The sequence below is a fragment of the Malaclemys terrapin genome, chromosome 2, assembly GCF_027887155.1.
Source record: "Malaclemys terrapin pileata isolate rMalTer1 chromosome 2, rMalTer1.hap1, whole genome shotgun sequence".
In the NCBI taxonomy this organism is placed as follows: Eukaryota; Metazoa; Chordata; order Testudines; family Emydidae; genus Malaclemys; species Malaclemys terrapin.
In genome coordinates, this window is record NC_071506.1 from 265,062,488 (window position 1) to 265,077,160 (window position 14,673).

General features: G+C 41.0%; 1 protein-coding gene across 9 annotated transcripts in view; it reads right to left on the reverse strand.

Annotated features, from left to right (window-relative positions):
• The window catches only part of ZMYND11 (zinc finger MYND-type containing 11), a 163,362-nt gene that overhangs the window by 78,652 nt on the left and 70,037 nt on the right, over positions 1–14,673 (reverse strand). For all 9 annotated transcript variants that reach the window (XM_054021052.1, XM_054021047.1, XM_054021050.1 and 6 more), the window contains one exon: positions 9,212–9,352. In XM_054021052.1, the coding sequence (XP_053877027.1) occupies positions 9,212–9,327 (116 nt within the window). In that variant the 5' untranslated portion in view covers positions 9,328–9,352. The remainder of the gene's footprint in view (positions 1–9,211; positions 9,353–14,673) is intronic.

The following is a 14,673-nucleotide window of genomic DNA, read 5'->3' on the forward strand; positions in this document are numbered from 1 at the left end:
GAAAAAGGTTAGAAGGACGGGTGATTCTAAAGTCACTAGTGACAAATCCACAAAACTACACCCTTCATGGCCAGTTGAGCAGGTGTGATCTGTTTTGCAAAGTAACCTCAGATTGGTAGAGAGGGTGATGTAGGGGAACACACATACTAGGATGAAACTCCATTAACTGGAGATGTTGCCCTGTGCTACTGTCACTGGGTCTTGGACTATGCAACATAAGTTTGTTGTTTTCTGAGTTTTCCTGAGACCAAAATATATCTCTGATTGCCAGGACCAAATCTCTAGATCAGAGATGGAAGAGGCAAGCCTTTTCCCTTAGAATCTATTCGCTGGGATGCATGGCTTTTGGCTGAGTCAATAGGCTGCTGGATTCAGCTATTTCAGTATTTGTGGGATGCTGAGGGAAAAAGAATCGTTGTATGGCCTCCTGTACCTATTTTACTGTTTGAGCATTATAACCAGCTGACTTAGGTAACTACTGCTATGTTTTCAATATAAAGGAAAATATGATAATGAAGACAAAACTGATGTAAGATTACCAGAGCCATTTTCACTGTTTGAAACTCTAGGACACTGATGCCTTTGACCATTCCACCTGTTTTGTTGTCCAGTGTTCCTGCTCAGAAACTCAATGATCAGTTACCTTCCTCCAAGACGTGACGTCTTACTCCTCCAGATATAAATAGAAGCCCTAGGACTGGCTATGCCATGCACAATGAAGTACATTGTCCTGCTTTTGACTTAGTATCTGATACTGGTTGTGCCTATGCTTGTGTGACATTTGAATCAGCCCATCTGAACATTATAGCCCTATGATGCTAAGTCCTTGTCTGGTTAAAAATAGTCTTTGGTTATCCCTGGAATATAATTCCACTGACTCAAAATCCTCCCAGCTGGGGAAAAACGAACTGGCAGTAGTCCTGACTCTCTGAACCTGTTCTCGGGAAGGAATGACATTTTGGAAGCTGATGACTTGCCTAATCAGGTAGTTCTTCTGGAGAGATGCTCTGGGGGGAGTCTTGAGGCCCTGATTCAAGCACTAAAGTCATATATATGTTTGAAAATCCCAGTATTTTGAAACATGGACCCAGGGCCAGCTCTAGGTTTTTTGCCGCCCCAAGCAACAACAACAACAAAAACTCCAAGAGCGCAACTGCCGAAGCAAAAAAAAAAAAAAGCCTCCTGGAATGCCACCCCTGGAATTGTGCCGCCCCAAGCACATGCCTGGTTTGCTGGTGCCTAGAGCCGGTCCTGCTCCAACCAACAGTCTGGAAGTTCTACTGGCAGTTGCTGCAGGATGCAGGTCAATGTCAACAAGGAAAAGAAATGCCCAGATTTTTATTATTATTTTTGAAGGTCAGGGGAGGGGCTGAGTATGACTTAGTCTGGCTTCTGCAGAAATGTAATGTAGGCATACATGAGCTGGGCTTATCATGTCTTCTTCCTTGTGCTTCCCTATGATTTTCATGGATGAGGGGCTTCATCCTATGCATCCCCCTAAGAGTCCTCAGATACCATATGCCCCTCAGTTTCCTTCCCCTGAATATGTCCCTGAGTGGACGAGGAGGTGTGGTTAAACACCATAGAGCTCTATGAGTGATTCAGCTGCAGGCATGGGAGCAATAACTGCCTCTCTCTAGAGGGTCTCAGAATAAATACAGATTGGGAAGAAAGACTCAGTGAGAGAGACCTTGAAGGTGCTGCTGCCAGTAAAGAGTGCAGGCCTTTCTTTGTTGGCTCCATAGCTAGCTTTCTAAGTTAAGGGGAATTAAAAAAACACACGAGGTATTGTAAAAATAAATAATGAAATAAATATACGCCCAAGTGCACACACAGCCCAAGTAAAAAAACAGCCTCAAAGAAGGTTCAGCTAAAAAGAATAAGCAGTATGTGATGCTGCCAGTAGAACGAGCAGTCTGCTTTGTTCTGGCTTAATTCTCAGAAGCAGGAAGTAAAGTGAATCTATGCAGAGACAAGGCAGGAAGGAGTTGACTCAAGAGTGTGCCAGTGTTCTGTGCTCTCACTAGTTTTCACACGTCTGACTGATAAGTGCAGGAGTGACTACCCATCAGTTTGCACCACTGGCAACTAAGTTACAGAACTATGCATCTGATGAAGTGGGTTTTAGCCCACAAAAGCTTATGCCCAAATAAATTTGTTAGTCTCTAAGAGGACTCCTTGTTGTTTTTGCTGATACAGACTAACACGGCTACCACTCTGAGAACTATAAGTGACACACCAGTGTATGCTAAACCTATTACTGGTAAATAATTAGAGGTCAGAGTAATGAACAAGATAGATTTATAACACAGTTATCAATTGTACTGGTGAAAACGTTTGGAACCAGAACACTAACATTAGGGCTGTTTAATAGTTCAAATAGGTAAGTAATAGTTCAGAGGTCTACAGAGCTTGTATCTATGCTGCATGCAATTTATGAAATGTATATATTTTAATACTGATGAAATTGAGGATTTAATTATATTTAGTTTTGCAGGTCACCATAAATAAAATCAATTGTTAGGTCAAAGCTTCAAAGTGTATGTTCTTGAAAGATCAGTATTTGTAATAGGCCAGATTCAGCCAACCTTACACTGAAAAGTACACCTCACTACTCAAGACGCATTTTGTGAACTTTATAATAATTGTATAACTACAAGTTGCCTAAATCTCAAATGTGCCCACCACTTGTAGATTTCAGTGAAGTCAACCGGAGCTGTGAGTGCTCCATTTCTGATAGTCACTTATATGTAAGTATATAAATATGAAATTAGGTACCTAACTTTAGGCCACCTAAATTTGAAAATTATGGTGCAAAAGATGAAGTATTTATTTTTTAAAGGACTTTATATTTATTTACAGAAATAAGGTATTTTTCTAAATCCCGAATGTTGTCAAAGTACTTTCTGACCAATGCTACTGAATATGAAAAGTATTTCAGACCATAGGTTATTTGAAAAATATTGTTCATAACAAGAATTACCTAATATAATGTAATACAACTTTATTCAATACAGTATCTTTCATACCAATTGCATCCCACAACACTTTACTGAGAGAGATAACATAATTAAGGTAAATCATAAATAATAGAGGGAAAGAGAAACACAGAGTTATAGGCAAGGGAGAAAAAGATATTTTCAGTTTAGATTTGATATGAAATGAAGTTCTTCACATAAATCTTGACAATATTAATTTTGAAACTAGAACAAGTATTGGTTACAAAATCAAATCTTGAAACCAGTCAGAGAAATATTAGAACCACCTCTTCTGGTATCATACATTTTACTAAAAATAACTGGATGCATAATTGTCTCTCTGAACTCTGTAAATGTAGGAATCATAAGAGATTAGTAAATAACCATAAATTGCTAGTGCGGATTCCCAATAGCTTGAGAGAAATAGAGAAAATCACTTGATTAAGTCTTATGAGTCCAATTAGTTGTGAGGGAAATATAAAGAAGCTGCTGCAAAAGACCTTAGAAAATCTAGAAAGAACACATATCTGCACAGAAATACTTCTCAACCTGCTGTGTGTCTATGAGAGTCAATATTTTATTCTACTGATTTAAATATGCATGATTTTTTTTCTTTTCTCTCAAGTAGACATCTAACTATTCCCATGTACATCACTGTGTGTTAAACCATCTCAGGATTATTTTGTAAGACTTCTGAAACAATAATTCCTCCACCTCAAAGTTAAGAAATGTACAAATATTATTTGTATCATTTTATGTCAATTTAAATCTAAGTATAAATTCACAAACACCCAATTCTATCAAGGAGAGCTGGTATTTTCCCTAAAGTATGAGTGAATTTAGGGCTAATGACAATGAGGGAATAAAAGCATTAGCTCAAGACAAATATAATACAAGCAGATCCTATGCAACATCCCTCACGGCTTTGCCAATGAATCTCAAACCTGATCTGCAACACCTTACTATTCCAGTCCTAGCTTTCCCTTCAGCAAGGAGTGCCAATGCTGCCAAATTATGTGGTGGTTTTGAGATGTACACATATAGGGCCTAAGATTGGGCCAAACTTGTGATTTTAGTTAGTACCTGAACTGTGAGGTGAAAGCCTAGTGCATTGTAACCTCCTGTAATTCCTTTTTTCAAGTTACCCCAAATCCAAAACTGATGGAAACTAAAGGGGTAAGAAAATTGAGGAAGGAAAAGCACAAATATCATTCTTGCTGCACTTGCAAATGTGGACAATAAGTCAAGATCCGCTATCATGACAGAAGCCATTCTCAGCTACTGTTTAGAGCATCATTAATCCCAGTGATACTCGTCTATATAACTGACAGATTAGGGTCAAGCTATCAAGCTAGACAGAAAAGTGGACATATTTTTTGATAACAAAGTGATATTTATGAAATAATATATCAGTGTAGGACTTCCAGACCATTCCTATTAACATTTATAATTTTCACAAGTTAAAGCTTTTCTATGTGATAATTTAGTCCATAACAGAGGGGTGTAAATTTTAATCAGCAGTAGAGTGTTGTACGTTAACTGGCCCATGAGGACTTTGCTGGCATGCACTAAAAGTGCATATTTATGTAGTTTCATTTCAAACAGTACTACGTTAATGCACACTTGGGAACTTTTAAGGCGTGCCAGCAGGGTCCACACGGGCAAACTACTGTGTGACACACAAATTGCAGACTACAATTTACACCCCCTCTGTTATGGACTAAAGCACCATGTGGACAAACCCATACTAAACAGTTACTAAATATCAAGCACCAAATCCTCAACATGTGTAAGATGTTGCTCAGCTGAAGTCAATGGGCCTCTGACAATTTAAACCAGCTGAGGATCTGCTCCAAGTGTTATATTTTACATTTAAATAAAAGTTTTACTATCCTTAAGTAAAACAGTCTAACCAAAACCCCAGTGCACTGAACATACAGATGAGATGTGGCATCCACTCTATCATGTTTTTTAACACTATTTTAAAAAGGTGATTACTGTACAATCCTTATTACTAATTCCCCAGAACTTGATACATTGCTATTTATCATTACCCTTTGCTCACAGACTTTTAGCTAGTTTTCAATCCATGGTACAGTGCTTATATCCAATGAATTTGAATTAAATATCCAAATAAGCTACAGTTCCTTGTTAAATCACTATATGCTTTATTAAAATGTAGACAGAACAGCTATTGAATTCCCTTCATCTTCTGATTTTTTAAAATTTATATATATTTTAAAGCTTGTCTCTCGTGATATTGTCCCTTGCAGATGCATGCTGTTCACACTTTGCTTTTCTGTTATTTAAGTATTTATATTGTACTCTAATTATTAACATATTTTATCCCTTAATTTTCCTCCCTTTTGAAGTTGAATTTAGGTTTTTGTTCCTGATCCCTCCTCCAATTGTCAATAACTTTTCAAAAAGAATTGCCAGAAGTTCAGTAAGTTAATTAGCTAATTCCCTAAAGGCCCTGATTTGTGTATGCATATTTTCCAAGTGATTCTTTTCCTCCATTTTACAGCAATAAATGACAGTTTTCAATTACTTTCTAATTGTACATTTTCTTTTTCTTTATTTTTCCTCATCAATTGTAAAGAGCTGTTCTTTACAATGGGCCTCTTTTCTTTATAGAGTATCATGCTTTATAGACATGCATCTAAAGAAGTGGGTATTCACCCACGAAAGCTTATGCTCTAATATGTCTGTTCGTCCATAAGGTGCCATGGAACTCTGTCACTTTATTCTTTATAGAGTTTCCGAATATATATTAAAAAGTCCTTTCCTTCCCTCTCCTCCCCTGCACTACATGCAAACTGTGGCTAGTTCTGTAGATTCTCCTTTGGTCCCCTCATGTTCCAATTCTTCCATCTTCAGATTTTTGAACAATTCGTTATAAAACCACATTGACTTTTTCTTGCTTTCTATATTTTATATTTTAGGGGAATTGTAATCTCTTACATCTTAATTATGTCTGCTAGTATGCCAGTTTTTTCCACATTCATGGATTTTCATACTTCCATTGTACCATGTGAGATGGTTTCTTAATTCCCCAAGATGTATTTTCTAGGATCCAGTACCATTTGTATTATTGTTTTCCATGAATCCACTTTTGAGTTAGTGTAATTATCATTAACACTAAGCCCCCTTTTCATATTCTCAATCAGTTCCTCTCTGTTGGTAAAAAGGAGATTGAGGCTGGTGTCTCCACATGAGTGGGATGGGGTATACCCCACTCTTCATGGTCCCCTGCTGGTGTCTCTGCAGTCCTACTATGCCTCGCTGCAGGAAGGAGCAGCGGAGGTGGGTCCTTCGGGCTTGCCTAGAGGGGCCTCATGGAAGCAGCCAATCAGAGGCTCAGCAGGCTCAGATAAAAGAAGCTGCAGGGCCTGACCAGGTCAGTTCTAAGGGAGGGGAGCTCTTCTCTTCCCACAGGAGCTTGAGTCGCTGCACTTACGTAAAATGGGAGATAGTTCTGTTGGACATTTGCTCCCCTGGAAGGGGTCCATTTTTGACTGTATGCCTTGAGCCACTGGAGACCTGCCCAGCGAGGCTGGCAACCTACAGGGGGTGCCAGGAGTGGGGAAAAGTTTGCAGTACCATACCCAGCTGCTAGGAGGCACTTGAGGTGAGCGCCCCCCTCTTAGAATGAGTATGTCCTCTTTCTAACTTAGAAATTTTTTTAATGGTCCATATTTCTCAACCAGTGCATGACTGAGTGCACTGTTTTGAGAGTATCAGATATTCACATAAACTTATCCTTTATTTTCTGTGTCCTTATCCAAGAATATTTCACATCACTGTGACTCTCAGAATTATTGTATTGCCTAGTCTTGTAAATATTTGTAATGTGCAAAGTCACCCCTTTAACAAATCCCATAGAGTTAACATTGTCAACAGTGTTAACATCCTGCTTGTGAGAATCACGCCCCCAAGTTCTAGTTGTGCACACCAAATCATATTATCCATCACTTGTAACTTACTTTGCTTATTAGCCACACGTTTGCATTTGCGCACAGACACCAGTGTACAATTATTAAGCAACAGCTTCACTATTATTTTACTTGCCTAAATGAGCCTTGAACCCAGGAAGCTGTTACTACCTAAGCCATTCAGTTCTCATCACAGAGAGAGCATTCTAATATTTCATAAGGCTTTGGGATTCATGTCTATAGAACATACTTTGTCACATATCTCATTAGTCTGCAGCATCACTTTTCTTCTTTCTTCACTAGCGCTTTGCACTGGATGGATCTTTAAGACATTTATCTGTGTGTCCCCTGTTTTGAGTTCTCTTCTCAAGACTATAAAGTTGATAGAATCGAGGACAAATTTCCCTTCAGTCTTGTGTCACCAATACTAATCTGGACTGATATTTTAACATTTTCAAACTTTTTCAGGCAACCCGTTAACCTTTGAGACATCTGTTGCCTTGGCACCAAGAGGCAACATACCATCCATACTGTTTCTGGATTACAAAAAAGCCCAGGCCATGGTCCATTAAGCTATTAAGATTGCTTGCCTCTTCTTCTTTTTCTCTGATGACTCATCTTCAATGGCTTTCTTGCGCTCAATGAGCAGATTACCAACTGTACCCTGCTTCTTTTTAGCCTGACCATCCTCCAGTTTGTTAACAGCAGAATCTCTATTGCTGGTTTCTACGCCAAATGGCCCCTAACTGGTTTCTATTCCTTTTGCCCAATTTTTTCCATCATCCTTCCTCCACATCAATAGTTCCGCATGGTGTGTCTCTAGATAGCACCCTCATGGCTTCTCTAATTCAGTGTCCCATATTTCTGACAGTCATCCTGTGCTGAATGGAAGCCTGTTTGCACTTCATAAATATATACAATATTTGGTTATATTCCCAACCTTGTAACTGAGTTACTATGTGGCCTGGTGTAAATCACTCGACATCTCACTAAAATCCTGAGACTCTCCGATTGAAATGAGCTATACAAGTCAAATTCCCCACATATCTTCTCCATCAGGCTAACCTGGCTCCTTTGGTAGAATTTTCATGTCCCAATAGATACTTCTTATTTTAATGATGCATTTCTCTGTTAAAACTTATAGGAACTAGGGACAGTACTATCACTCCCTCAGGATTTCATCGGTTTGCTTTTATCTTATTTGTTGTTTACTACATTCACTGGCTTTATAAGCCTAGAGATGCTTTCCCACCCCTAACACAGAACTTCCAAACCATGGCAATTAAACAGATCACCAATCTGTAGTTTGTTTTCAGTCACTTATCTTACCTGTACTGTTTAAAACTCTTCCTTCTGTTAGTAACTAATTTCAATGAAGTCACATTCAGGTGAACCCTTAAAACTCCAAATATGCCCTTTTTAGATTTATAGTTTATTCAAGTTATGCACCTTTTAAAAGTTATTTATATAGATATCTTTTCAGTATATGCTGTGTATGTGTGGGTCTAAAAATTCTGGTAATAAAGCAAAATCAGGGCACACAAAACCCCAATCTTTAATTGCACTGATTGGCCCAGCTTATTCAAAAGACCTATATTAATGTTGTGGGGTTTCGGTTTGTTTTCCCCCCCTCAAAATTATAAGCTCTACAGGGCAAAGATCTAATACATTTTGGGTGCTACCACAAAATAAACAATAGTAACATTAGCAGCAAACAACATTCTAGTTCAGTGGTTCTCAACCCGCGGTCCGCTTGCAGCCCAATCAGCACACAGCTGCCGCCTATGTGACATCCTCAAGGCCAAACAGGTATATATTGTGTGGATGTGGCCCACATAATTTGTTTCCTGTATGGTAATATAATCCCACTGAGGTCCGGGGCTATTTTAAATAAAAAGATTATCCTCCTGGTTCCAAAATAATTCAGCTTTTATAAGACTATTTACAAATATTTTTATTCTCATTTTCTGCTTCTCTTTCTATAGGTAGTATTTCCACTCTGATCACAGGCTAATTGAATAAGCAGAAGCCTACCAATGTTGCTTCTATTTTGTCTATGGATTTATGATGAAGTGAACAAATATTGAATAGACCCATCATCAGATTTAATACCTCAGTTTTGGATTTAAAGGCTCTCGGTTTTTAACATTTGTTGTTAATTTAACAATTAATGAAACAGTACTGAATGTAATTGTTTCACAAGCTCTAACAAAGTTGACTATTCTGTTTTTTTCAAGGCTTACATAACTAATAATCTCTCTTTGCCCCTTATCATCTTTTATTATAAATGCAACTTACTTTGTAATACGGTCAATATTAGCAATTTGCTTCTGGTTCCGGATTATTTCAATAGCTGCCCAAAGATGCTGGATAGCTTTTGTATCTGCCTGTCGTCTTTTCGTTAAGCGTGCCATGACCTGTTTGCTTGTTTAGCTGCAGCTGATAAAAAAAGAAAAAAATTATCATGAATTATTAAATGGATTACATGATGATTATCTTGCATAAAATAATGTTATCAGAGAAATTTTATTAACCTATAGCAATCCAATTTGTATATTGCAGTATGTTTTGTGTTCAGACAGTTCCATAGACCATAAACTGTGTGTCTAATACAAGTTTCATTGGCAGGTTCTTTTACATTAAAGAATCCAAAGAAACACGAAATTGAGTAGTGAAATGACTAAACCAACAGGAAATAGATGGAATTAGCAGTCTCAAACTGCTTATGAAAAATCAATTGGCTCATAATCAACCTCACTAGTCTCCTATCTACATGAAAAGGGTAAAATTCACTCTGGCTCAGGGATCTGCATGGGCCCCTTGCATTATTTTAAGCCTTTAATACAGGGGCTTAAATGGTGCTGGAGTGGAGCACAGAGCATTATTGAAAGCCTTCAGCAGTAGGGTAAGTTTTATCCAAAGTTAATATGATAATACAGTTCCTCCTTCTCCTTCTTGTACATTTCCATCACTAATATGGATTTTAAAATCTCCACTCTATGTTTAGAAACTAAAAGCATATTTTGAAAAATAGTAGACTAAAAAAATAATTGGAACAAGATATTTTCCACTATACACTAAAACCAACAGAACCCGAGCACTTATGATGCCATTTGCTCATCTAACCAACCATGAGTAGTAACATAACAAGCAGCTGGCTTTGTTTACAGTTTTTCCAAAAGCTGCAGGCAATGAGGTACAGATAATCTGTAAATCGCCTACAGCACAGAATCCCCTTCTTAAAAAGATTAATGATGCATATTGACCACTAAATAACTTTCTTCCAGTGCCACCACTTACTGAATGAGAAATAACTGATTGATGGCTGATACTAATAGATACATAATTTATTTTTGAGCTCAGTGTCCCAAAAATGAACGCAGTGATACATAACTAGAATACTTATAACTGGGAGACAAGAGTAATACCTTCAGCATCTCTAAAAGAATATATAAAATGCAAAAGTTACCACAATATCAGGACAATGTTAAAGATGAGTATTCAGGCATAAAAATCACAAAATCCAAAATTAAAGGGACCTGATAATTCTGTAACTTGTGATCGGGTTGCCAACTTTCTCATTGCACAAAACCAAACACTCCTGCCACGCCCCTTCTCAAGACTCCACCCCTGCCCCGACTCTTCTCTGAGGACCTGCCCCCACTCACTGCAGACCCCCTCCTGCCATCGCTTGCTTTCCCCCACTCTCACTTACTTTCACTGGGCTGGGGCTGGGGCAGGGGGTTGGGATGCGGGAGAGGGTAAGGTCTCCAGCTGGGGGTGAGGGCTCCAGGGTGGGGCCAGAAATGAGGGGTTCAGGGTGCGGGAGGGGGCTCTGGACTGGGGGTTGTAGTGTCGCGGGGGGGGGGGGGGGTGCGGGCAGGCCGGTGCCCTAGGCGAAACTTCCACCTTGCACCCCGCCCCCGCGGCAGCTTCTCCCCCCGCCCTGAGGCGCCCCCCCCCGCAGCAGCTCCCCCCTCCCCCCAGGGAGCCGTGCGGCAGCTCCCCACCACAGCTCACCTCTGCTCCGCCTCCTCCCCGAGCACGCCGCCCCAGCTCTAATTCTCCTCCCTTCCCAGGCTTGCGGCGCCAAACAGCTGATTGACGCTGCAAGCCTGGGAGGCGGGAGAAGTGGAGCAGTGACGGCGTGCTCGGGGAGGGAGCGTAGCAGAGGTGAGCTGGGGTGGGGAGCCCTGCGGCAGCTCCCCCTCCCCTGAAGCACCTCCCGTGGCAGCTCCCCACCCCCCTGGCCCGGGGAGCCGTACGGCAGCTCCCCACCCCAGCTCACCTCTGCTCCACCTCCTCCCCGAGCACGCTGCCCCCGCTCTAATTCTCCTCCCCTCCCAGGCTTGCGGCGCCAAACAGCTGATTGACGCTGCAAGCCTGGGAGGCGGGAGAAGTGGAGAGGCAACTGCCTGCTTGGGGAGGGGGCGTAGGAACGATGTAAAAAAAATTGGGGGCACCGCTTTTTGGCGCCCCCAAATCTTGGCACCCTAGGTAACCGCCTAGTTTGCCTAAATGGTAGCACCGGCCCTGGGTATGGGCTCTGGGGTTGGGCTGGCGATGAGGGATGCAGGAGGGGGCTCTGGGCTGGGGCCATAAGGTTTGGAGTGCAGGAGAGGGCTCAGTGCTGGGGCAGGAGGTTGGGGTGCAGGAGGGGCTGGGGGGTGCGGGTTCCAGGTGAGCAGCGCTTACCTGAAGCAGCTCCCGGTTGGTGGCACAGTGGGGCTAAGGCAGGTTCCCGGAAGCAGCCAGCATGTCCAGCCCCTAGACAAAGTGCGGTCATGCGGCTCTGCACGGTGCACGCTTCCCGCGCCCGCAGGCACTGCCCCCGCAGCTCACATTGACTGCGGTTCCCAGCCAACTGGTGCTCGGGACAGGGCCAGTGTGCAGAGCCTCCCTGGTCCCTGGGCCTAGAAGCTACAGGGACATGTTGCCACTTCCGGGAGCTGTACGGAGCCAGGACAGGCAGGGAGCTTGCCTTAGCCCTGCTGCTCCACCGACCAGACTTTTAACGGTTTTGCTCTGAAGCATTTTTATGATCATTATATATATATATAAAATGATTGAAAGTCATTTTTACTGAAAACATATGAATGAAAGCTACAACTATCCTAAGATGATGAGAGCATTACGATTCTTGTTACACTTATTAGGAAATACAAAGCATGTTACAGAACTCTCTAGGAGCCAAGAGAGGAAGTGGAATAGGTGAACTCATTGTGGGCTGTGTAGGTGGCATTATTAATGGATAGAATCAAACGTAAATGGAACTGTTGAAGGGGCTTGGTTGACTAGAATCTAAAGATTGCTGGAAGGTGGCCAGGGCATTTAATATTTCTAAATAAAGTTAAGTCATCTTATTTCTCGTTCTGTCTTTAGTTTATGACCTTTTAATTTAAAAGAAGACATGGCAAAATGCAAAAGGCTTACAGAAAAGCAGACAAGGGGAGATTTACAAAGTGTGGTTAGACCAATTCCCAATTGTACTGCTGACAGTCTCGCCCTAGGACATTTAGAGGGAAGAAGGTTGGAGTGTAGAGATGTCATCTTCCTTAGAAGGAAAAACAGAATTTATTTCATTCTGAATCCAGAAGAGGAGCAGGAAATATGAAAGAGGGGGTGTAAATTAAGATCGACACAAGTCAATAAAGAGCTTGCATTTACCCTGTTTCCCAAAAGAAGAGGACATTTGAAATAAAAAGCAATAAGGTTATAAAAGAAACATAAGCTTAACCTCTGGAAATTAATGCCAGGGGATAATAATTATTGAAAAATAACTGAGTAAAATCCAAAAATAGATTAGATACATGAGTAAACAGTAACATCTGCAGTTATACTAGCTATGAAAAGAATTACAAGGACTATTAATTGTTATGCTTCAGCATATAAACTGATGCCAGCTGGGGTCAGGGAAAAAACTCCCTTCCTAGTGTAGTACTGAGTAATAGCAGGACTATTGCACATGTTTTACTTCTCTCCAAAGCATCCACTGTAGATTTTATCAGAGATAGAATATTTGAGAGGCTGGGCAAGTGTCCTGTCTGTCATAGAATTTTATGTAAAATTTAGGGAAGAAAATCACTTCCTTCCTGACCCAGAGAATAAACCAAATGAGTAGAATTATTTTCAAAGTGTACTGTGATGCTTCAGCTGCTCTTTAATATTCTAAAAATATAACACATACAGGTTATGGACTACAGGCTCACATGTGCCAGAGAAGCACTCAGCACAATTGAGGAGGGGCACTTAGGTGCTTTTATGACACCTTTCTGTCCTTCTGACCCTGGGGCTGCTGGATGGCAAGCTGGCCCCAGTGTAAGTTAGAGCAACCTCAGAGGGAATCCACAGCTGCTGCATTAAACATTGAGCTTTAATTCCCCTTTTCACAGCTGGAGCTGCACAAAGGGGAGTCAAGAACAGCCAATTCTTGGTCCTGCATGTGTAAATGCATTTCCTCTTGTGTTTGCAGGGAAGAAAAAAGTGTGAGTGAGAGAGAAAATGGCAAGTTTAATAAAAACTCCCTTGAGCCATGCAGCTGCACCTGATGAAGCATGGACAGCAAGACTCCTGCCCTTTCTGAGGTGCTGCCCACCAGCATAATGGATGGGGAAAAGCTGTACAAGGCTCCCCGGTTCCCTTGCCACTTCTGGCATTGCTAGCCACGGTGTTGGTGTGGATAAGAAGCTTCCTCCTCCCTCCAACCACATCCTCTGCCACTTGCTGGGAGGAAGGTTCCTGGCTCCTTCTGGTGCCAACAGTAGTGGAAGGGGCAGAGTCACATCAGTGCTTCCTTTTCCCCAGGCCACTTCCAGTGTCACTGGCCAGGGAAAAGTAGCAAATAGGAGATTCCAGGATTCCTCCTTTTCCCAGCCTCCCTCCCTTTGTCTCTACTCATGGCTCCCAAGTTTCTTGTGTGTCTTGAAAGGTCTCCCTGTGTGGATCCCTCTGCAAGATCGCAACCTCACATTGCAAATTGCACAGGGAAGGGATGTTGTCCCTTATTTGTCAAGGAAATGGCATGCCAATAGATATAAGAAACAGAATAAGTAGTAACTTACTACAGATAACCATCACACACTCAATAGGATTTCCTGTTCTAAATAGATTTAATAGCTCTGGCTTTTGTAACAAACTTTTCACCTTGCAACAAGTGAGATATGTTTAGTTTTCATATTTGATGCTTTTGGCTTGGTTTTGAGACAATATTTGTCTCCCCCACACAAAAGGATGACATTTCTTGGTTGAAAAGCAGATAGTACACGGCCTCCTCACTTATTAAAAGTGCCAGAATAAATTCCTAACTTATTTTAAAAATTGGCTAGGCAAATTTAGCAACATTTTTTAACTGATAGCCCTATTAAAAGGGGAGGAGTACAGCGCCTTTTGCACTCCAGAAACAAAGATTACTGCACTTCTCCACATAACACATCGCAACAGGCATTCTTCTCAGCTGCTGATGTCAAACTAACCACAAGAGTCCACTCCCTAAATTACTTCAAAATTCTAAAAAGCCCTGCATGCTATTGCACAATCCAGTCTTCAGCTGAAGGTTCTGGTTGCTCATGGGGAAAAAAATCTACATCCCAGTGTGCTGACCTATATAAAGACTTCCTGCAATTAACATTTTTCAAAAATAAGAAGACTACAGAAAGGCTTGTGAGATGTTAAAATATGCATTTAACATTCCAGATGTGTGTGTAAGTTTATCTATTGGTATAATTTAAGTACTACTGAGGCCAATTTATATCTCCTGGATT